At 39.9% G+C, this 25526-nt stretch overlaps 1 protein-coding gene across 6 annotated transcripts; it reads left to right on the forward strand.

The window, feature by feature from the left end:
* The first annotated feature begins 13228 nt into the window (after positions 1–13228).
* CNBP (CCHC-type zinc finger nucleic acid binding protein) lies at positions 13229–25526 on the forward strand. Of its 6 annotated transcripts, none has more exons than XM_059706818.1 (5): positions 13229–13390; positions 23089–23226; positions 23334–23424; positions 23592–23795; positions 24443–25526. In XM_059706818.1, the coding sequence occupies exons 2-5, from the start codon at positions 23103–23105 to the stop codon at positions 24558–24560; spliced, it is 537 nt and encodes a 178-aa protein (XP_059562801.1). In that variant the 5' UTR covers positions 13229–13390; positions 23089–23102; the 3' UTR covers positions 24561–25526. The 6 variants fall into 6 exon arrangements, with proteins under 6 accessions (XP_059562801.1, XP_059562804.1, XP_059562803.1 ...); XM_059706821.1 differs by having other exon boundaries at positions 23089–23205; XM_059706820.1 differs by having other exon boundaries at positions 23334–23426; positions 23597–23795; positions 24443–25437.

Genomic DNA, 25526 nt, shown 5'->3' on the forward strand with positions numbered 1-25526 from the left:
TATTAATGGGTTTCATTTGGCCAGAGCAATTTTTTAAAATAGAGATTATTTTTTACAGAACTTTTAGGTTCCCAGCAAAATTGAGCAGAAGGTACAGAGAATTCCTTCATACCTCTTTACCCCCAACACACACACCGCTTCCTCAACCATCAATACCCCGGTCAGAGGGGCACATTTGTTACAGTCAGTGAATCTACATTGACATCATACTCAACCAAAGTCCATAGTTTACCTTAGGGTTCACTCTTAGTGTTGTATATCCTACAGATTTAGGAAAATTTATAATTATATGTATCTGCCATTATAGTATCATATGGAGTGTTTTTCAATCTTCCCTAACAATGTTCTGTGCAATTTTTAAAAATATATTTTTATTGATTTCAGAGAAGAAGGGAGAGGGAGAGAGAGATAGAAACATCAATGATGAGAGAGAATCATTGATTGGCTGCCTCCTGCACACCCCCTACTGGGGATCGAGCCCACAACCCAGGCATGTGCCCTTGACCGGAATCGAACCCAGGACCCTTCAGTCCGCAGGCTGAAGCTCTATCCACTGAGCCAAACCAGTTAGGGCATCTGTGCAGTTTTTAAGATAAATTGCCAACAGTTTAAAGTTGGGAGATTAGTTATAAAAACCAAGAACTTTAACTTCTGTTGAAAAATAAGACATCTGGAGACCCTAATCCCCTGTTCTCCAAAGGCAACAACTCGCTGGAGCTTTTAGGCAGGCAGGTTCCCATGCTTAGGTTTGTTTCAATCATTTTCATTCTACCCGCATGTTACCTTAGTTGGCTCCTTTGTCTTAGATGGTAGTTGAAACAGGGAGATGAGGGAATGAGGACAGAAAGCAGCCAAGAGTGGGTCCTACTAAAAATTAAGAGGTAAAAGAAAGCAGGCACAGTGGTAGGTCCTGTGTTCATTGGTCCTTCTACCTCTGGGCCTTTTTCTGGGTTTCCCTAATACTTTACTTGGCTTCTTGTTGCTTCCTCAAGAATCTAATCATTGTTGATCTTGGAGAAGTTGGGAGTTGATCAAGAATCTAATCACTGCCCTGACCGGTTTGGCTCAGTGGATAGAGCGTCGGCCTGTGGACTCAAGGGTCCCAAGTTCGACTCTGGTTAAGGGCATGTACCTTGGATGCGGGCACATCCCCAGTAGGGAGTGTGCAGGAGGCAGCTGATCGATGTTTCTAACTCTCTATCCCTCTCCCTTCCTCTCTGTAAAACATCAATTAAAAATATATATATATTTTTAATATATTTTATTGATTTTTTACAGAGAGGTAGGGAGAGAGACAGAGAGCTAGAAACATCGATGAGAGAGAAACATCGATCAGCTGCCTCCTGCACATCCCCCACCGGGGATGCGCCCGCAACCCAGGTACATGCCCCTGACCGGAATCAAACCTGGGACCCCTCAGTCCGCAGGCCGACGCTCCATCCACTGAGCCAAACCGGCTTCGGCAAAAAATATATTTTAAAAAAGACTATTTATATATAAAAAAAGAATCTAATCACTGTTGATCTTGTACTTGGAATTCCTTTCCATACTTCTTTTTTTCTCTTTTCTCTTTCCTAGCAAAAGGTTAGTGAAAGCTAGAAATTAAAAATAGCTCTGTTCTTCCCATTCATTTTAATAAAACTCTTGGATTACATACTAAGAGTGAATGAGATAGCAATTCTTGAGGTATTTTGTCAAAATGATTAACTGACCAAAAATATTGGAGAATACTGCTTTGTCACATAGAATAAAAATGACCTGGAATAATTACTCTTTGCAAGGGCCTATGGGTTGTTTTCTGATATTCTAATCATGACTAACATGTGGATAGCAATTTACAGTGTAAAAAGTACTTCTTACATACATTATTCTAAACTCACAACTCTCTAGTGAGATAAGTATCACCCTCCCCTTTGTGTGGTATTTCTATTTGTACTAACATTGATTCTGCTTTACTATATCATTGCAAAGGCCAGCATAAAACACATGCCAACTGATGTCACTAGCAGATCAAGGTTGGAAGGTATTTAAAGAAAACAGGAAAAGCCTATGGAAAATGCCTTGTCTTAGCAACTTTAGAGAGAGGTATAATAAATGCTGGCTCTATTTGGGCAATCTCAGGCATGATGCCAAGAGGAAAAATGAAGTCCTCATTTACTCAATAAAAATTAGTCAGACCTTGCCAACCTTTGACCTTGGAGGGTCTATAGTTTAAAATCATATAATTAAATTAAAACCTGTTTTCAAAGACTTCCTATGATTTTACTTTTCAGTGTTATCTGTTTTCTCTGTTGTGAATCTTAAACTACAGTTTCATCATTTATTTCCCTAAACAATAACCCAATATTACTGGGTTTTATATTATCCTTTATATAGGAATATATGAAGATATTAAAAGTGGGTAGGGGAAAAAAAAGGTAAGGGTCTGTGGCTATGATGTGAAGACCTTTGCGGAGACTGTACTGTTTTAGCCTATCTGTGAAATCTACCACAAAGAATGGAATGAGGTCTTCAAGAAGCACCTGGAAACCATGAAAAGCTAAAGTCCTTAGTTAATGTCTCCTAACCTCCCAAAAGGAAGTTATTTATTGGCTCTTATTCAGCTGGGACCATTACCTAAGAAGAGTAGAAAGATAATAGTAAGGGGAAAGGGAATTTTGAAAAAGAAGAGGGGCAGAAATCAAAGACAAGTTTCACCCTCCAATTGTGTCTTAGGTCTTCTTGAGGCTCCGTTACCACCCTTGGTATGATTCATCGCCATGAGGCTTTACCTCCTATTATTCTTCCAATCTTCCAATAATCAGGGGCGTGCAAAGTGCTGCATGCAGGTGTGCGCACACACAGAGACAGACGTTGCTCTGAACTTGGGATTATGCCTGTGGTTAAAGAGACTTTTCACCTACCACCTACACTGAATTTTGAAGACATACACATCATTTGGAAATTGAAACTCTCCCATATCGCTTCTATTAGCCCTTTACTCCCCTCCTCACCCCAATAAACAGCCTCATAGACAGTTTCCTCAGAATAGCAAACAAACACGAAAAACTGGTTGAACAGACGGTCTGCAAAACCCTGTACTCCAGATTCTTCTGCTCGAAGACTGCACAGAAAAGGAATCAGAAATAGACACTTGGTTCAGTTCTCCCCAAATTTAAAAACATTGTTCCTCCTCAAGAATAGCGGCCAAAATGTTATTATTACTCAACAGCTTCATCTTCAAGGGAGAAGACAACCTTGTGTTTTACTTTTAGTGGTGATAGCCTATTTTTTGAAGGTCTTTTCTTTTACCATAATTATCACATACATTACACAGGTGATCCCTAAGGCTTGTCAGAGTCTGAAGGCAGATGCCCAAATTGTATTAGGTTGAGAGGCTGTGAAAATGCTACTCACATACGTACTTCGTTTCTTCTCTTCCACCATTAAATATTTCGTTAGATGTCACTGGGTTTTCCACACTTGTTCCACTTGCATACCATCCACTCCATTTTTGCCAAATTTACCCATCATTGTGTACTATCTTTGTGATTGTTTCCATTTTGTTGTACTTCTGCTCTTAATTCACATTTATTTTTAAATTAACTCACACTTTTCTTATTTTAAGAGAAAAGTTGGGAAGCAATCTGTGTCTATTGATAGATGAATGGATAGAGAAAAAGTGTGCAAATATACAATGGACTAGAATTCAGCCATAAAAAAGGATGAAATCTTGCTATTTAAAACAACATGGACAGACGCTGAGGGCGTTATGCTAAGTGAAATAAGTCAGACAGAGAAAGACAAATACCCTACAATCTCCTTTATATGTGGAACCTGAAAAAAACAAAAACAAAAAAAATGAACTAATAGGCCATTTTACTGTAAGTGTGCTCTCAGTGCAAATGGGAAAGACCGCTCACTGAGCTCAGGACACTACTGCCCGGGCCAGTGTGTATAATCCACAGCTTTGGGGCCAGGATTGCAGAAGTGTGGCTTCTACTTCTATTAAGGGAGAAAGAATAAGCAGATGAGAGAGAAAAGAAAAAAACTCACTATTACCTGAAATCATATTGACTTTAGCTTGTTCAAAAACGACTTCCCCTTTCAAAGTCACTTTGTGAGCACTGACCATACCAGAATAATGAGCATTCTCTGCGGCCGGCTAAAGGGTGAGTCAGGATTCTAAATTCTGGCTGCAGTGCCGGGGAAATGGAAACACCAGTGAAGGAGTACATCATGATGTCAGCAGTTTCTGAGGGCTGGTCAAAATGCTAAAAAAAAAAACACCCCATGGTTTTGTGATGCAGTGAATACATCTAAATGCCTCCCCATCACCCCCCTGCAAAATGAAGCAAAGGGTTTGCTAAAAGCAAATCTAAAGGCTCACAAAAAAGATTTAAAAAATAATCTAAAGGCTCATGGCATCTGTCCTGAAGCAGGAAGAGGTTTTGCTATGTTTTGCCTAGCATTCAACATGGCACCATTTAAGCATATTGTGGCATTTAGTAGATGCAAAGTGATGGTACAAAGTGTGGGAGTGCAGCAGTCTTCTCAGACTCAATGTGGACAGCTCTGAATGGTATTCCCTGAATAAAATTCCTCTGTCCCTTCATTAACAATCCAAATCCAAGTTTCAGAAATTCTTTATCCCTAAACTTCACATCACTTTGAAAAACAACTATCACCAAAATGTCAACACATACAATCTCGTATAACTGACAAAGGATTGGTATCCAGAACATATAAAGAACTCTTTCAATTCAGTAAGAAAAAGGCAATAATCCAATGGAAGAAAAAATGAGCAAAATTGGCCCATCTCAAAAGAAGAAACTTGAATGGCCTAAAATATATTACTTCACTGGTAATCTGGGAAATGCTAATGGAAAAAATGAGATAATGAATGAAAATTCATGTTCACACCCCAAAACTGTACATGAATGTTCATAGTTGTATTTGTAATAGCCCCAAACTGGAAACAATATGAATCTTTCCATGGATTATAGTTAAACAAACTGGCCCCTCCATACCATGGAACACTATTCAATAATAATGGACTGTTTTTTGTTTTTAAATAAATCTTTATTGTTTTACATATGTCCTCTTCCCCCCCCCCCCATTCACTCCCTCTAGCCCACCCCTGCCCCAGGTCTTCAGCACCCTATTGTCTGTGTCAGGAATGGATTGTTGATACACACAACGCAATGACTCCAGGAAAGCATGCTGAGTGACCAAACTCAATCAAAAAAGGTCACATACTGCATGATTCCATTATGTAACATTTTTGAAAGGACAACATTTTGGAAATGGAGAACAGGGATTAGGAACGAAGGAGAGGGTGGGAGGAAAGTAGGGTGGCTGTAAAAGGGCAATTAGGAGTGAATCATGTGGTGGTATAACTGTTCTGCACCTTGAGTAGAGACCTACATGCACATGAGATATAATTGTATAGAACTGAATAAAATACACACAAGTAAAATTGGGAAAATCTGAACAAAATTGGTGGGCTGTATCGATTTTAATATCCTGGTTGTGATATTATACTATACTTTTGCAAGATGTTAGCATTGGGGGAAATTGGGTAAAGGATATGTGGATCTCTTGGTATTACTTCTTTCAACTATGTGTGAATCTACTATTATCTCAATAAAAACAAACAAAAAAGAGACAGCTTATTTCATCCATTAGATTGGCAAAAAATTAATCTCACAATATAAAGTGTTGGCAAAAATTTCAAAAACATGATGCCCGTAATCCACTGCTGAGAGTATAATTTGGTATGGTCACTTTTGAGAGTAATATGGCAGACAACCAGAGATATTTAAAATACACAACTTTCATTGCCCCAGCCATTTTCCTTCTGGGTTTGTATACTCTGGGGGGGTTTGTATACTCTGGGAGACTCTTCCACATGTCCTGAGCAGGCCTGTAATCAAGGGTGCTTATTACAACATCATCCATATAGCAAAACATGAATGTCCTCCAACAGGTGAATGGCTAAATACAATATAATATATTTATAATACACAGCAGAAAAAATGATGAACTACATAAGATATATATATATACTAGAAGCCCATTGCACGAAGATTTGCGCAATAGGTCTTCGTTCCCCTGGCTGCTGGCACTGGTTTTCCTCTGGCACCCGGGACTCAGGCCTTTGGTCTGGCCGCAGCAGAGAAGCCAAGCCTCAAGGTTAGGCTTCTCCACTGCAGCTGCAGCGAGGCTTGGCTTCTCCGCTGCCACAGCAGAGAAGTCAAGCCTCTTCAGTCTTCAGTCTTCACTCCTCTGCGCCTGCGTATGTAAATTAACCGCCATCTTTGTTGGGTTAATTTGCATAGTTGCTCTGATTGGCTGGTGGGTGTAGCAGAGTGACACCAATTTGAATTTTTCTCTTTTATTAGTGTAGAGATAGATATAACAATATCAGCCCTGGCTGGTGTGGCTCAGTTGGTTGGAGTGTCATCCAGTACACTGAAATATTGTGGGTTTGATTCCCAGTCAGGGCACATACCTAGGATTAGGGTTTGAACCTGGTCAAGGCATCTCTCTCTCGCTCTCTCTCTTTCTCTCTCATCAATAAGCATATCCTTGGGTGAGGATTTTTAAAAAAGAAGCACAATATCAAACTTGAGAAGCAAAGTACAGATTGATACTTATTTATTCAGAAAATATTTAAATGCCTCTCCTGTATATGTACCTGTTCTAGAACCTGGAAATACAGCAGAAAATAGACAAAGCCAGACAAAGTCTTTGCTTTGTGGATATTATGTTCTTGTAAATGTAAGGGAACACAAGTTAGTAAACAGATATACTATTTATGTAAAATTTTAATTGTTCATGTAGGGTTTGATATGTATTTATATATAAATAATTTTTAATATACATATAAAATAGACCAGGAGGATATACACAATTTTTATATCAGGAGGAAAGAAAAAATGTGGGACTTGGGGTGAAGAAGGTTAAAGGGAACATTAGCTGTATCTCGAATATTTGAATTGCTTAAAAGCCATTCTATTGCCAGGTATATAAATTCAAATGTTCTCTTTTGTAGTTACAATGCATAATTGAAAGATATTTTCCTAGCAAAATAATTTACAGTCTAAAGTTAATGTTCCTTAAATTGAAGTCTGAGTACAGCTCTCAAGATTGAGAAATTGATTACTGATTCATCCTTTCCAAACACATGATTAATTTATAAACAAAATGTCCATTTGTTTAAATTTCCAAAGAAAAGGGCTGGAGATATAGGAAACAAATGTATAGATTAGATTTTGACTCTCCTTTTCTTACCACCACTGCAATTGATTGGATTAATCAGGTTATGAATATAGCTAACAGTCCCTTATGATATGTGGGTTAAAAACACGGGTCCAAAAAATGCAACAACAAAAAATCAGTCCTTTTTGGGATTTGTAGGACTGCAACTCTATAGGTCTCCTATTCTCATTTAAAATGAGGGGATTAGCCGAAACTGGTTTTGCTCAGTGGATAGATCATCGGCCTGCGGACTGAAAGGGACTTGTATACATGTATATAAGCCAAACCAATGGACATGGACAACAGGGGGATGGGAGCAGGAGTTTGTGTGGGGGGGGGAGGTTGGGGGTTAATGGAGGGGGATGAGGACACATTTGTAATACCTTAACTAATAATAAAAAAAAAAGAAAGAAAGAAAAGAAAGGTCCAAGGTTCGATTCTGGTCAAGGGCATGTGCCTGGGTTGCAGGCACATCCCCAGTGGGAGATGTGCAGGAGGCGGCTGATCGATGTTTCTCTCTCATCGATGTTTCTAACTCTCTATCTCTCTCCCTTCCTCTCTGTAAAAAATCAATAAAATATATTTAAAATAAATAAATAAAGAAAATGAGGGGATTAGACTAAATACTCTGAGATTAGACTAAATATTCTTGATCTTAGATTCTAATTCACCCAATAATATGAACTGTTAATTTAATCTTTGAAAATCAATTAAATTATTTTGTAAATTATGAGAGCTACATGATAAAATTGTACATTTTATAATACTGTCTCAAAGAATAATTTAAGACATCCTGTCAAAATAGTATTTGGAAATGATTTAAACACATTATTTTTCTATTCCTACCTATTTCAAAGTTTCAATAATGTAAGTGCTTAATAAGAAATTACTTTTTAAAAATGAATGCATCTTCCTAGCTGGAGTTTCTCAGTGATTAGAGCATTGGCCCGCTTCAATTCCTATTAAGGGCATGTACCTGGGTTGCAAGTTTGATCCCCACCCAGGTCAGGGCGCCTGTGAAAGCTAATCAATGGATGTCTCTCTCTCTCTCCCCACTCGCTCCTTCCCTCCTTTTACTCTCTCTCACGTGAGGACAAAATAAATAAATGAAAATGAATGGGTGGTTTTACTTTAAAATTATTTGCAAATAAAGTTTTTCTCTTACCAATTAGTTTGCAGCAGTAGAGACAGTTTCAATTTGCGGTCACAGAGCGCAAAGCCAACATGGAACACTAAGTTATTTTTTTAAGAACAATTATTGGACACTGGGGCGTGGGGAGGCCAGGGGGTTGTCAAGGGTGGGGAAAAAAGGAGACATATGTAATACTCTTTGTAATACTTTAAGCAATAAAACAATAATTAAAAAAAAAGAATAGTTATTGGGCTGAAACCTGGGCATGTGCCCTGACCAGAACGAACCAGCAATCCTCCAGTTCATAGGTTGAAGCTCAATTGAACAGATCAGGGTGGAATGCTAAGTTATTCATCAGTGTTTCACATTTTCCTTATCATTAGTTAGCATTCCCTACATATCATTTTAAGGAGTCAATGGGAAATTGTAAGATTAGGTCTCAGTAACTACTGGGACGCTGGAAGCTTTGTGTTTAAGCATTCTGCCTCTGTTTGAAGCGTGTCCTGTCATTTATTTACTCTATTATCTTTAACAGATTACTTAAATCCTCTGGACTTTTTTCCTCATGGGGATTTTGTGAAAACATATCAAAAGGTTATAGCCTGGCTGGTGTGGCTCAATGGTTGAGCATCAACCTTTGAACCAGGACATCATGGCCAGGACACATGCCCAGATTGTGGGCTCAATCCTCAGTAGGGGGCATGCAGGTGGCAGTTCATTAATGATTCTCTCTCATCATTGATGTTCTATCTCTCTCCCTTCCTCTCTGAGATCAATAAAAAACATATTTAAAAATAGAATAATAAAGCCGAAACCGGTTTGGCTCAGTGGATAGAGCGTTGGCCTGTGGACTGAAAGGTCCCAGGTTCGATTCCGGTCAAGGGCATGTACCTGGGTTGTGGGCACATCCCCAGTGGGAGATGTGCAGGAGGCAGCTGATCGATGTTTCTCTCTCATCGATGTTTCTAACTCTCTATCTCTCTCCCTTCCTCTCTGTAAAAAATCAATAAAATATATTTTTAAAAAAATAGAATAATAAAATAAAGAGGCTATAAACAATGCCTGGCATACAGTAAGCGCTCAATAAGTAATAATAACAATCATAATGGATAACACGAGTAGATATTACTCTATGCTAGGCACTGTTATAAAACTTTATAGTATTAGCTATTTATTAGTATAACTGATGCCTATTTCAGGATTTAGCTTAGTAAACTATGTTTCTGCTTCAGAAGCAGGCAGGATAGGTGGAAGCAATTTATTTTTCTTAACCTTAGCTGCAAACATTCCAAGTCACACAGACTATTTTCCTGCTGGCTGAGATAAGACATGGAGGAGTTTTAAAGGATATATACCATTTCCTTTCCTTTTATCAGCAGAAGCTAAGGCATACACTATGCAGTTGAGCTCTTTAGCAGAAATTAAGAGTTGACAAGTATTGCTATTCAACTGGTACGAATTTTAAGAAATCCTGAATCATGCTGAATCATAGCATTTTAGTTGGTTCTCTTAACACTTTCTTATGGCCCTGTCATCCTACAAGATTAAGGGCAAGGCCTGTGACTTAACTAGTCACCTTTGTAATCACTACATTGTTGAGCACAATAACTGGGTAAGACTGAACATGAGGGGAGGAGGGTGATAAAACACATTTACTGCCCTGGCCAGTTTGGATCAGTGCATAGAGCATTGGCCTATGGACTGAAAGGTCCCAGGTTCAGTTCCTGTCACAGGCACATGCCCAGGTTGCAGGCTTGATTCCCAGTGTGGGGCATACAGGAGGCAGCAGATCATTGATTCTCTTTCTTTTTTATTTTATTTTATTTTATTTTATTGCTTACAGTCTTACAAAGGGTATTACATATGTGTCCCTTTGATTCTCTTTCATCATTGATGTTTCTATCTCGCTCTCCCTTCCTCTCTGAAATCAATAAAAATATATTTTAAAAAACAGCCAAATTTACAGAGGAGGAAAATATAACAGGAACCTTTCTTCAAATACAGTTGGCAGTTTATCTTTTTAGTGGATTTTCTTTCTTTCTTATTTTTAAATGTCTCTGTAAATAGGTGTACCCAAGGGCATATCCAGGCAGCACGAGTAAATGGAGTTAAATCCCATCATAGACCTTCTCTGGAGATAGTCAGACCGCCTCATGATCAGTTTGGTTCTATTAATAATAGTCATTATGGAAAGCTGGATGCCAGGTAGAGAAGAGCCATTAGCTATTACTACTCCCAAAGCCAAGCAGCAAAGATTACATTATATCTCCATTCCTTCTACTTAAGTCTTTTAAATCCTATAGAAGAACACTATGTCCAATGTCTCTATTTCACACCCACCCTCATTAAAAAAAATATTAGGAACATTCGTCCTTGAATAGCAAACATTTATGTAGCTCTATGGTTGGAATTGTAAACAAAAGTCAAGCCAGGAAATATTAATTTATGTTTCTTAAGACAATTTTAACTTGTCTTCCTAGTATGGCATGGATGCACCCAAGGTGGAATGCCTACCTAGCCTCTTGCACTTGTTAAAATCAAAGGCAAACAGAGACCAACATTGAAGACTCCCTGAGCAGATAAAACCAGTTTAGTCATTAATTCAGCTTAATTACCAATCACTGCAAAAACACGATTTTCTCACTGCATAAGCTGCTTTGTAACGGTAAATCCCTGCAGCTCATTTGAGTGCTCCTAGTTTATAAACTGTCTTTTTGTCATGTGCACTGTAAATTTTTACCAATTACTACTTCAGTGACTCTTTGGTTTTATTTTGGCTATTTCTGAACCTTTGACACATTACACTGACTCACTTAGGAAAGCACTACTAAAATGTCTGCAATTATACTTACTATTCCTTACCTCAAGATATTATAAATATTCATCAGTCAGAGAGGGGAAATCTACAAAGCTGTGTAAGCTTATTGGTAACAAAACAGTTATATTATTGGTGTTACAACTCAATACATCAAGTGCTAGACAATTCAATCTTATTGGAAATGGGGCCTTTTTATTCTGAATTTTAAAATGTTAAGTTTAAATTGTGTTAGTCAACAAAAATTTTAAAAAGACCATTAGTCTTTAAAATAGTCCATTCCCTTGCCAAACTGGTGTTGCTCAGTGGTTGAGCATGGACCTATGAATCAGGAGATCATGGTTTGATTCCCAGTCAGAGCACATGCCTAGGTTGCTGGCTTGATCTGGTATCAGGTGTGTAGGAGGCAGCCGATCCATGATTCTCTCTCATCATTGATGTTTCATCTCTGCTTCTCCCCTCTCCATTCCTCTCTGAAATAAATATTTAAAATTTTTTTTAAAAAGCAGGTCTCAAGACTTCAACTTAAAAATATTTTTAAAAATTAAAGTCCATTCCCTCTTTATGTTGACAATCTGTTAAATGCTTTACAATAACTAAGTAAGCCCTAGTGATTTCAACCCAGGTTTAATACCTGACCCTTAATATCTGTGCTCTTAACTACTTTACTGTCTCCTCACAAACATGATTTCAAAAGCCACACTACCTTGAGGCGGGAAGGATTCAATGAGTTGAAACTAGGGCAAAGAATTGGATAGTCACTAAAGGATAAAATGGACATTGCTGGGATAAACCAGCCAACAACATGGGTTGCACACTGATCTCAAGCTGCATTTTAAGTATGTAAGAGACTATAGTACTTCCAGGACCTTTTAAAGTTCAAGAGGCTGGAGATGACACTTGGTTGTTGTTGTTTTTAATATATTTTTATTGATTTCAGAGAGGAAGTGAGTAGAGAAAGAAACATCAATGATGAGAGAGAACGTTCGATGGGCTGCCTCCTGCACACCCCACACTGGGGACTGAGCCCACAACCCGGGCATGGGACCCGACTGGGAATCCAGCCGTGACCTCCTGGTTTGTAGGTCGATGCTCAGCCACCGAGCCACGCAGGCAGGGCCTTTCCTTTTTCATTACACGAAAATTATGCAAGACTCTCTAATTCTTTAGTTCACATTAAACAACTTAAGTTGATGTCATCTTAACAGTGCCTATGAATATATATATATATATGTATATGCAATCTCTTTTGGAGAAAACACCAGGTCTAAAGGCCAATCAATTCTGGCTGTGAAAGCCCAGGCTAGATGGAGCCCCTAGCACTCACTCTTCCACCTTTCGGTCGCAGGGTTACGTTCATAAATCTTCTAAACCGGGCACCAGGTCTGTTGGGAGGCGGTAAGCCTCAGCCCATCCTCTATCTTCGCACCTTCCCCACCCTGGCGCCTTTCCCTGGTCGGCCACTGACTTTGAGGCGGGTATGCGGGACCCACAGGTGAAAGCAGGCAGTTCTGGGCGCTGCCCTGGCTCACAAACACCACAACACACCTCAGGGCCTGCGGCCGACAGCCCCAGCCTCTTGTGACATGACAGACCACTTCCCCCCAGACTGATGGATCGCGGACTGGGGCCCGCCTCTGAAGGCGCGGCCAGGGCAGGGGTCGAAGGGCCGACACTCTTTCTGGAGCCCACGGAGAGGAAGGAGTTTGTCCCGGGCCCACGCTCATCACAGACCCGTCCCCTGGCGTCCCTCCTCGCGAGCTGATGGGACAGATCGCCGAGGCCGGGACACACAAGCTGGCCACCCCTCCCCCCGGCCCGGCGGGGCGCGGAATAAGCGAGAAGGCCGCGGGAGCGGACGGCGACCGGAAAGCCGGGAAATAAGGGCCGCGCGCGCGGAGAGCTGCCGGAAAGACCGAAGGGCGCGGACGAAAACAGCCCCGCGCGGCCCCGTCCCGCCCTCGGGCTGCGCCGTCTTCCCGGCGAGAGGCTCTGATTGGCCGCCCGCGCCGTGCGCACTGATTGGCCGCGTGGGCGAGGCGGCGGAGAGCCGTGCGCAGCGGCGTGTGTGGGGCCGTGTGCAGACCAGCGTGTGGCGCAGGCAAGGACCCTCCTGAAAATAAACAGCCGCTACCTTCCGAGCCGCTTCCCTCGGCCTGCATCGCATTCTCCGTCGCGGCGGGTCTGCCCAGACGCAGAAGGTGAGGATCGGGAGCGAGGGGAGGGGAAAACCGCGCTGCGGGCCCGTGTCCGAGGCGGACGAAGAGGGCAGGGAGCGGTGAGGCGGCGATGGCGGCCTCACTCGAGCCTTTTCCGCTGCTGCGTCAGGCGGGAAACTCGGCTGCCCCCGCCGTCTCCGGGCCAAGTTTCCGGCCTCCTACAGTCGGGGTACCCTCCCGCCCTTCCTTCCGTCCTGGGAAGCTGCGTCCCCGCGCGTCGTGGCCTCTCTCGGGGCGAAGGCCGCACCCCAGGCCACAGCCTTTACAGCCAACGAGGCCCTGGCTCATGCGCTCTTGGGACCGAGGCTCCGAGCCTTCGAGGGTCTCGGGCTGCGGGACGGAGGGTCGTTTTGGCGGGAACTTCTTCAAAGGAGGCCTTGTGGTGGGAAAAGGCCTCGGTGCGGAGGGAGGGGGATGGGGCTGGGCCCTTAATGTAGGCCACGTGCTGGTGTAATGGGCCGGCGGGCCATGTGCCAGGGGTGCGGGGTGGGCCCAGGAAAGGGTCCTGGAGGAAGTTGTGGCGTGTGGGGGGTGGTCCTCTCCGCCGGGAGGCCCGAAAGCCTGGAATCACACTCTCCATTCTGGATAGCTTCCCGACTCTTGAATTTTTATAGCCAAGCCTTAATGTACTTGTCTTACGTTACACTTCGAAAAGGGGCAGTTAGGGCTCGCTTTCACGAATCAACACTATTTAAGTTAGAGGGGCCTTTAAAAAAAAGTCTCATTACCAGAGGGGAACAAATGGCTAAACCTCCAAAATCATAGCATCGTTCATTGGATTAAGGAAACCAATACTGTTGAATCTAACAGTGAGACGTGGTTAATTAGCCAGCCTCCGTCTAGATTTTCCAAACGTGAAAGGCATCGTGGCCCGCATTTGGGTTCTCATGATGTTAATTGTATGACGGGTAAGGATTTTGCTTGTTGCCACATGTTAACCACGTGGCCTTAGACACACGGGGCACTTCCAAGGAAGTGACATTTGGGGGCGGGGAGGGGTCTTAGAAAAAGAAAACATCGCTCATTGTGACTTCAGATAGTGTGTAAAAGTCTGTTTTCATTTTTTGTTTCTTTTAAGGTGAAGGAGGATTAATTACATCATCTTGCCCCCAAATTTCACGTTTTTTAAAATAGGTTTTTCTTTTTTCCAGTTGTATGACCCAGTTTTAGAGAGAAACATAACCAGTTAATTTCCTCAACGCTATCTCTTTAATCAACTAAATCAACAGCGTTGTTCCTTTTTTGCTTAAGCACCATAAATTGCAAGTTAGGATTTGAAGGTTTTAAAAAATGTATGGAATGAAGTTCCTACCTCTTTGCCCCCCCCCCCCGCCCCCAAAAAAACAATTATTTTCAAATACTTCTAAAAAATCACTGATTATGGCTTAATCAAACACCTTCGAAAAGGAATAATGTATTAGATCCCAAGAGCTGGACAAAGAATTTTTCTTTCTAAATTGCAACTCTTGGCAACAGTATTTTTAAAAAAGCTAACCGTAGGAGCCAAATTGGTGGAAAATCAAGGGTCAATTTTTACACCAGCATTTGAATACCTGGAACAGGCAGAGTGATACCTTTTTTAAGGTATCATAAATGGTTTTGTAATGTGATTTTATGACTATTCTTTTTTTATCTTTTAAAATCTAATAAGAATATGTGGTATGTACTTGGGAAGGTACCAAATCAGTGCTACAAGCAATAGAGCCACAATTCGACTTAAGGCATACCTCATTTTATGGCAAGTCACTGTATTGCAGCAGATGTTATGATTTTTACAAATTGAAAACAATACCCGCCCTGGATGGTTTGGCTCAGTGGAGAGAGCAGACTGAAGGGTCCTGGGTCGATTCCAGTCAAGGTCACATGCCTGGGTTGCAGGCTAGATCCCCAGTGGAGGGCGTGCAGGAGGCAGCCGATGGATGATTCTCATCATTGATGTTATTCTCTCCCTTCCTCTCTGAAATCAATAAAAAAATACATATATATATATATATATATATATATATATATATATATATATATATATATATATATATATATATAAATAAAAAAGAAAACAAGACCCTCCAGCAAAAAGATTAAAAACACTTTACTGCTGTGATCTGGAACCAAACCTACAATGTATATGAGGTGTTCCTGTAATTGGAAAAATAGATCTTTTGGTTAAACACTTGACCACAAGAGATTTTGCTTTTGCTTTTTCCCCCTGCAGAAGTGAGAGTTTTTTTATTTTTTTAATATTGGCTCCTTTCCTCTTCATGGCCTCCTGACAGTAAGTGGAGAGCCAGGAGACTGATGCCAAGGCATCCTGGCCTGCTATGTGGAGAATGCTCTTTCTATACCATCTTACTTAATAGAACTATTCTGGCAGTGTCAGATGCTGTTGCAGTAAGGAGACTGGAGTAAACTGCACCATTTTCATGTTGTAAGTAAAAAGCTTCTGGAATAAAATGAGAGCTTGTGGCCACCAAAATTCAAGTTGTAAGCCAATGGAGTCTATTAATTAGAAGTATGAGGGTATAGTGCAGTGATTACCTGGTGTTCCATAATTGCAAATGAGAGCATTAGTGGGTGAAATCAGGTTGCCGCGTGCCCTGGCTGGGTACGTAGGTTGGTTAGAGCATCATCCCAATAAGCAAGGTTGTGGGTTTGATATCCCGTCAGAGCACATACAGGTAGCAACCAAAAAATTAACTTCTCTCCCTCTTTGAAATCAATAAATTAAAAAAGAAATCAGGTTGCCAGTCTTTGGGTCTGTGGTGGCACTCTTTAAGTTATACCTTGAAGGTTAAGAAAATCTGTCTTGGCTTAAAATTCAGGAAAGCTGTGTAATGGTACACTGTGAATAAATTCATTTATGGCTGTGGATTTTTAAATGTAGAGTTTTGAAGTATATTTTAAATGTAGAACTTTAGAACAGATAACTGCATTAAAATTTGTGAACATGTGGTTTACAGTTATTTGCTATATAGCAGTAATATGCTGTATAATATTTTTGAAGTAGGGAGTGAATTGGTATATTCTTCCTGTACTTTATGACCACTTAACCCTAGCAAAGGACTCTGCAGAAGACTTGAAATGCTGACTTGAGAACTTTCTAGTTACAGTATAAGGCTTTGAGTAAGTCTCTTGGTCTCCAGTTTCTTTGTCAGTAAAATGGGAGCAAGAGTACATAACTTGCAGGGTTGTGAGCATTATAGATAACATGTTTATTAACCCTTGACTCATAGTAGATATTTAGCTATTAATTAAAACCCTTCGGGGTAACGAGAGCAGACAGCAGTATATGTAAATACTAATCAAGGTCATGCAGTAAATGCAGGAACCAAGATAAGAACATAGAATTGCTCCCAGTTTTGTACTTTGTTCTCCATTATTCTGGTCAGAATGCAGGTAATATACAATGTAACTTCCTTCGAGCTTATCATCTGTAGTATGTTTTTGCTAATAGTCTGAAGTGTTTCAGTAACTTGTTGGAACACTAAACTGATTCATTAGAGCATAAAAATGAGTGGGTACATTCATGGGACTAAAGCTCTGCTGTGGTCTAAATGCAATTAGGTCAACAATGTTGGATGAGTCAGGGATAAACCTAAGGTTAAAATAACTAGAGATAGAGCATATGTGAGTATATATAGCTGTGTTAGGAAAATCATACAGAAAAATAAAGCTAGCCAGATCACACACTCATACACACTTTACTTTTGCTACTTTTCTTTTTTTTTAAATGTATTTGTGGAATGAGTTATGGAACTCGTTGTTAGTCTTGGGCATGTACTGTTAAGATTTAAGTAGTTTACTGGCTTTGTTCTTAGAACCAAAAATATGGTTCAGTTACTAACATTAATGAAGACAAATAAGTATAACCATTTGTGTTTTGATACCAATAGCAGGATTTAAATCTTAAAGCCTAAATGAGTGCAAAACCTGTAAAATAGGTCTCTTAGTTTACAGTACATGGCCCCTCACAGTGAATCTTCAATCTTTTCAAGCAGTATCTTGGCTGCTTTTAGTACTGTTGCCTGATTTCTCTGTGCTCTTACCATCTTTAGGTGTGGTTTGTGTCATGAAAATTTAACACACAAAAATCGAAATGAAAGCAGGTAATCTGTTGAAAACATGAAGTCATTTATAATTCTCGTTTTTTTAAGTTGGGCATAACTGATTAAATCACATTAAGCCCAAGTCATTTAAAAAATATATTTTTATTGACTTCAGAGAGGAAGGGGGTGGGAGACAGAAACATCAGTGATGAGAGAAAATCGTTGATCGGCTGCCTCCTCTACGCCCCCTGCTGTGGATCAAGCCCGCGACCCAGGCATATGCCCTTGACCGGGATCAAACCCAGGACCCTTCAGTCCGCAGGCTGAAGCTCTACCCACTGAGCCAAACCAGCTAGGGCTATAATTCTCTTCATTCCATTCTGGAAGTAGACTTGAGATGGGAGAGTTGAGTATATGCAGAGTTAGCCTGCTCTAAGCCTGCTATATAGATATTAGACTGAGCTCTATCTACTTTTAAGCAGTCTAACTTAATTGGGGGAGAAATGGAAAAGAAACTATATAAGCAGAGGACATAAACCCTTGCAGTTTTTAAAATTTAGAATCTATTAAGCACTAGACACCTAGCAACAATTCTCATCACTGATCAGTTTTATCATCCTTTTCCAAATAAGGACAGGAGAAGGGGTCAAGTGCCTGAGGTAACACAGCAAACAGATCCTTAAGCTGGGTCAGATGGTTAATCCAGAGTTACTTATGGTCCCCAAATCTTGCTGTGTAAGGATACATTGGTATAGATACTGTTACGATTTTTAGCAACAAAAGGAAGAAAATATGTGCTCTCTAAACTGCATGCCAACAGTGAAAATAGCTGTATTTTGTCTTACAAGTTAGCATGTATGTGTGTTTTGTAGCATTCTGTAAAATATTACTGAGGCTGTGAATTCTTGGAGTAAATAGGAAGAGCCTAGGTGGCAAGTTAGGGGTCCTGGCTTGGCTGCTAACTTTTTAGTAACATGGAGTGAAAAGTTTCTGTTACATAGGAGATTTTATTAGATAGTCTGAAATATTCTTGAGTTTAGAGTGGTGGTAGTCCATCCTTAATGGGTACCTAATTGAAAAGACATTGTTGCTTTAAACTAGCAATTTTTTAGCTGGTGTATCCTAAGAATTTTTATATATTTTATTGATTTCAGAGAGGAAGGGGGAGAGAGAGAGATAGAAACATCAATGATGAATCATCGATCGGCTGTCTCCTGCATGCCCTCTGCTGGGGATTGAGCCCACAACCCAGGCACGTGCCCTTGATCGGAATCCAACCCAGGACCCTTCAGTCCGCAGGCTAAAGCTCTATCCACTGAGCCAAACCAGCTAGTCCCTGAGAATTTTTAAAACATGCAATACCTGTCTCAATTAGTATATTTTTTGGTGTGCTGCAGAATTTTAGTAATTATTTTACATGTGCCATTAGTTGAAAAAGGTTGGAAATTGCTGCTTTAAACTAATGGTACAGTGACTTTTGATAGCAAGAATTTAGGTATTTTATTGTCAGTACTCAATTAGATTGGATTGGGTCTATACAAGAAACACAATTTGTTTCATTAGCAAATGACTGTTAGGCCTTACACACACACATACACACACCACCCCTGGCCAAAAGCAGTTAAAATACTGAGTTTTATAACTACTAAAGGATAATCATGGAGTGTTGTGATGATTCAATAATGCATTACTTGGTCTCTGCCCTAAAGGAATGTGATAAAAGGCAAATATGGTAGTGCCATCAGACAGATATTAACAAACTGCCCTGGGTCTTAATAGGAAGGAGAGTTCCAGGCTGGGAGATGTCAGATTTTTTTATAGAGTTGGCATTTAAGTTGGCCCTTGAAGGTTGGAAAAGGTTGTGACAGGTGGAGGGGGCAGAGGCAGGACAGTGCAGCAAAATTCTAGCCAAGAGCAGTCATAGGCCTTGAGAATCACGAAGCCTGAAGTCTCAGTTCTGTCTTACTTTACTGTCTCTAGTTTTCCTAAGGAATAGCATGAAATTCTTTAAAGACCTCTTGGCTAAATGCAATCTGTATATGATGATTAGGATAGGGGACCTCTCCCAACCCCCACCCCGCCAGGATAAGCAGCATGACTCTAAAATGGTCGACAACTGGTGGTCTGCAGACCACTGGTGGTCGTGAGGTCCTTAAGGTTGGCGACTGCTGCTCTAAAACATATTAGGAATAAGTAAGGAAGATATATTACAAGGAGCTGAATGAAAATATAGACCAGCTGATTGGCTGTGTTTGAGCCAAAGGGGAGAAGGCAGGTTGCATACACATTACCTGAGCCCCACTGGGATGTGCCCTACCGATGATAGGTCTTTGAAATATTAATGCAATTAATGTTTTCTTTACCTTTAAGATTTAGTGGGTTTATTTAGTTATTTTTAATATATTTTTATTGATTTCAGAGAGGGAGGGAGAGAAAGAAACATCAATGACGAGAATCATTGCTTGGCTGCCTCCTGCATGCCCCCTACTGGGGATCAAGCCCACAACCCAGGCATGTGCCCTTGATTGGAATCAGACCTGGGGTCCACAGGCTGATGCCCTGTCCACTGAGCCAAACCGGGTAGGGAGCTAGTGAGCTTTTTCAAAGCCTTAATTTATGTGAGAATAAAATTTGTTGATGTGAACACAAAACATCTAAAACAAGTTTCAGTGTATAAAGTCCTGCTTTTGCCACTAAACTGTTCATGTCTGTTTTGCAGAATAGTTTAATTGCAATCTAATTGGAGAAATACTGCTTTTCCTAAAATTGTAGTTCATAGAGAAATCACATTTTGACCAACTTTCAGTTAGGAATTCGGGTAGGAGGAAATACAGTGTTTTGTTCATCTGAGAGTTACTTTAGCTAATTGTCTGCTCTCCAAAATACTACTTTTCCTGTCATTTCTTTTTTCTCCGTTCATTTTGGATCTGGGTCCCATGAATGGAGAAGAAAAAAAGAGTTCATGAAAAATCTATATATAGGTTAATCGGTCATTGAGTAGCTTAATTTTAATATTTCTGTGCAGAAAGTAAACCTAAAATTTTAACTACTGACTTTATTCCACTGACAAAAATCTGATGATTCATTATAATATGTTTTACTTGTACTTTACTATTATGAAATAAATAGATTATTTTAAAGCAACAGTCTTAAAGTGGGGGTTGCTCAAACTATCGTTTCTTTAGTTTTAAACAGTTTTAAAAAAATATATTTTTATTATTGATTTCAGAGAGGGAGAGAGAGATAGAAACATCAACGATGAGAGGGAATTGTTGATCAGCTGCCTCCTGCTCACCTACACTAGGGATCAAGCCCTCAACCTGGGTGTGTTGTGTGCCTTGACCAGGAATCAAACCGTGACCTCCTGGTTCATAGGTTGACTCTCAACCACGGAGCCATGCCAACTGGGCCATTTCTTTAGTTTTAAAAATGCATGTTGAATATTGAATTGTCATGTTTTCTAAAAGATAGTATCTTGTTTAAATATTAAATTTAAATACTTGGGAATTTTCAAATTGCCTGGATTACCTAGTATAAGGTAGTGATTGTTTTTGTGCAAAGAACTCATTGAGAGCAATAGGTAAATGTGCTCAAATTGGTCTGACTGTAAATTGGAGAAGATTGTAAACTGCAGTTCATTTTGTAAACTGCAAAATGAAGAAAATAGGAATGAGGGAAGGATGAAGTACCATAATCAGCTTTTTTTTCTGTGATCATTTTTATCTGCCACTCGTTTTTTCATTCTGTTTTTTCAAGTGGAAATTAGCACTTTACATGATTTAGACTAACATCAATAAAGAAAGCAAACGTAATCTCGGATTTTGCAAAAAAACATTTTTAATCTTCACTGTCTGGTTTCTCCTGACTAGAAATTTACATTATGTATCTGCATGATTCTTAAATAATGACAAGTGTCAAGAGTTGGTAGAAAGATTCCTCTGAAAATTTTACACTGCATCTGATTGCAGAGTTAGGATAAGTAGACACTGACATTTTTTAAAAAATGACAGTGGAAGCTTTTGAAACTCAACATTAGCTTAAATTTTTGGTCACTAGATTTTTCTACAACTTGATGAACCATGTATGTACCATGTACTGACTTTTGGTGCTTTGGTGTGTTTGGATGATTCCACTATCCTGTCCGTTTTAATTGAAACAGTATGTTTTGCTAGATCATGGTGCTTATTATACTTGGCTTTGAGAGGGTATTTAAAAAACTTGGTGTATTGCTTGACACTGGAATTTAAGGGTAAAAATGTTTAGATGTGGAAGTATGGCAATGTAAAGGTTACATTATTTTTAGCTAGGTCCCTTTTTAAAAGCCACTATACTAGGAATTTGTCCTGCAACATTCCATTTCCATTTCGTTCCAGGAATAGCCTGTTTATTTTTAGATTGTTATATAAAAAGTATAAAATCCACTTGCTTTGGTAGGAGTTTTGCTTTAAGTATAAAATTACAGAAAAATTTGGAAAGAGAAAAACAGAAAAAATATAAGTGGTCCAGTTCTTTAGATGGTATCAGCATGTTGGTTTACTTCTTTGTTGTTTTTCTTATATTTTTTAAAAATAGATTTTTATTGATTTCAGAGAGGAAGGGAGAGGGAGAGATAGAAACATCAATGATGAGAGAGAATCATTGATCGGCTGCCTCCTACAGGCTCCCATCTTGGGGTCAAGCCTGCAACCTGGGCATGTGTCCTGACTGGGAATCGAACCGTGAACTCCTGGTTCATAGGTCGACACTCAACCACTGAGCACACCAACCGGGCTGTTGTTCTGATATTTTTAACATACTGTACCCTCTATATAGAGAAAATTTATATCCTGCCTTTCTATAAATGTATCTGCTCTGAAGAGTCAAGCAAGAGCTCAGTATAACTAGGTACTGTTAGGTGCTAAGGTTACAGAGAGAAATTATTTTTCTTCACCTATCCCTCACAGAATCCATACTACAACTCCATTGGTTTGGGTTATTCCAATTTTATTACCAGTAAATGACTTCCAGTTGCCCAAAATAACGTTTACTGACTTACAACCATGAAGATGTGTCCTTTAGCCGAAACCGGTTTGGCTCAGTGGATAGAGCGTCGGCTTGCGGACTGAAGGGTCCCAGGTTCGATTCCGGTCAAGGGCATGTACCTGGGTTGCAGGCACATCCCCGGTAGGGGATGTGCAGGAGGCGGCTGATCGATGTTTCTCTCTCATCGATTTTTCTAACTCTCTATCTCTCTCCCTTCCTCTCTGTAAAAAATCAATAAAATATATTTTTAAAAAAGATTTGTCCTTTAAGTTGAATCTGGAATGAGATATTACTAATTGTTTAATGAGTGTTCATTGATAAGCTGAAAATTGCATCGCTCTATCAATAACTTTTGTGTATTGATCTATACATGCATAATCTTATTTTTTTAACAATCAATTATATGAAACTATATAAGGCTTTACTTTATTCACTTTTAATATAGTTCATAATTAGGTGTATAATGCTTAAGCATATAGTTGTGTGGTTATTTTCCTAAGCAATATTATTTGTTGGCTTTTCCCCCAGAATAGTTATCCAAAAACACACTAAAAGGGAATAAAAGCTGAAAATAATTTCAAGTGGTTAAATGTTCTCATTTTTAATATTTTGAAGATCTAACTGCAGCCATGAGCAGCAATGAGTGCTTCAAGTGTGGACGATCTGGCCACTGGGCCCGGGAATGCCCTACCGGTGGAGGCCGTGGGCGTGGAATGAGAAGCCGTGGCAGAGGTGGTTTTACCTCGGATAGAGGTATTTTTGTCAAATAAAAAATTTTGAAGTACTAGAATATTCATTAGTATCAAGACTGGTCTAATTTGTTAAAATTTTTTGTTTTTGTTTGTTTCTACCCAAAATAGGTTTCCAGTTTGTTTCCTCATCTCTTCCAGACATCTGTTACCGCTGTGGTGAGTCTGGTCATCTTGCCAAGGATTGTGATCTTCAGGAGGATGGTAAGTATTTAACACTTCTCATATCCTTCTAGAACTTGGAGAGGTGAGCATGCACAAAGCATTGGAAAGATTTTCCACTCTTGAGGTTTCCTATTTGTATGGTTTAAAACACAGCAACATTTTATAAAGGTTTTATAGTCTTGGTCTGCTTCTTTTTCTTATTGTTGAAGCCTGCTATAACTGCGGTAGAGGTGGCCACATTGCCAAGGACTGCAAGGAGCCCAAGAGAGAGCGAGAGCAATGCTGCTACAACTGTGGCAAACCAGGCCACCTGGCTCGTGACTGTGACCACGCAGACGAGCAGAAGTGCTATTCGTGTGGAGAGTTTGGACACATTCAGAAAGACTGCACCAAAGTGAAGTGCTATCGGTAAGTCGTTAGAATGTTGCTGCAGGTAATGCTCATTGCAGATACTGTTTTAGAGATGAATTTGCTATAAATGGAATGACCTTGTGGATCAGTTCAGTGTTTAAAAATAAGAATGGTAAAAGCTTTGAGATGTACATACCTGTGAAATCCTAGAAATTATTTTGCATAAAGATATAGCATCTTGGCCTGTAATTTGGTTTTGATGTTGGTTTATCCCTTTTGGTGAAAATTTTAATTTTGTGGTTTTGCTACATAATTGAGTAGCTTTGTTATCTAATTTCTTCTTGCTTTTAGATCAGGGGTTAATGATAAGACTTAGTGTCATGAAAACAAAAATATGTTGATTCACTTGTCATTGCTTTTTGTTCTGCGATGACTTTATGTATTTCAGAGAGGAAGGGAGAGGGAGAGAAGAGAAACATCAATGATGAGAGAGAGTCCTTGATCAGCTGCCTCCTGCAAGCCCCAAACTGGGTACTGAGCCCACAACCCGGGCATGTGCCCTGACTGGGAATTGAACCCTGACCTCCTGGTTCATAGGTCAACACTCAGCCACTGAGCCACACCAGCCCGGGGTGCAATGACTATTTCTTTAGTACAGTTTTACATTTTCTGAACACCATTGTGAAATTTTTTATTTATTTTAGGTGTGGTGAAACTGGTCATGTAGCCATCAACTGCAGCAAGACAAGTGAAGTCAACTGTTACCGCTGTGGCGAATCAGGGCACCTTGCACGGGAATGCACGATTGAGGCCACAGCCTAATTATTTTCCTTTGTCGCCCCTCCTTTTTCTGATTGATGGTTGTATTATTTTCTCTGAATCCTCTTCACTGGCCAAAGGTTGGCAGATAGAGGCTACTCCCAGGCCAGTGAGCTTTACTTGCCATGTAAAAGGAGGAAAGGGGTGGAAAAAAATCGACTTTCTGCATTTAACTACAAAAAAAGTTTATGTTTAGTTTGGTAGAGGTGTTATGTATAATGCTTTGTTAAAGAACCCCCTTTCCATGCCACTGGTGAATAGGGATTGATGAATGGGAAGAATTGAATCAGACCAGTAAGCCCGTTCTGGGTTTGTTAAATATGTTCCCATGTAGGAGGTAAAAACCAATTTTGGAAGTGTCTGTGAGCTTCCATAAATAACTTTAATTTTAGCATAATGATGGCCTTGGATTGTCTGACCTCAGTAGCTATTAAGTAACATCAAGTAACATCTTTATCAGGCCCTACATAGAACATCCAGTTGAGTGGGAGTAAACAAAATAAAATGACATGTCTGTTAATGTCTATGGGAGGAAAATCGGGATAAATGCCTAAAAAGGAACAACTTAACGCAGCATTGATGCTGGAGATGCAGATGGTGATGGCAAAGGTTTAGAACACATTTTTTTGCAAAGACTAAATCTAAAACCCAGAGTAAACATCTATGCTTAGAGTAAGCATAATTTGGAGCTATTCAGGAATTGCAGAGAAATGCATTTTCACAGAAATCAAGATGTTATTTTTGTATACTATATCACTTAGACAACTGTGTTTCATTTGATGTAATCAGTTTTTAAAAGTCAGATGGAAAAAGCAACTGAAGTCCTAGAAAATAGAAATGTAATTTTAAACTATCCAATAAAGCTGGAGGAGGAAGGGGAGTTTGACTGAAGTTCTTTTTGTTTCAAATTTTCATTGCTGTATATAGTACAAAATGCCATATTAAAGAAGGGAATGTGGAGTACTGAAA

This window comes from Myotis daubentonii, chromosome 8, assembly GCF_963259705.1.
Source record: "Myotis daubentonii chromosome 8, mMyoDau2.1, whole genome shotgun sequence".
In the NCBI taxonomy this organism is placed as follows: domain Eukaryota; kingdom Metazoa; phylum Chordata; class Mammalia; order Chiroptera; family Vespertilionidae; genus Myotis; species Myotis daubentonii.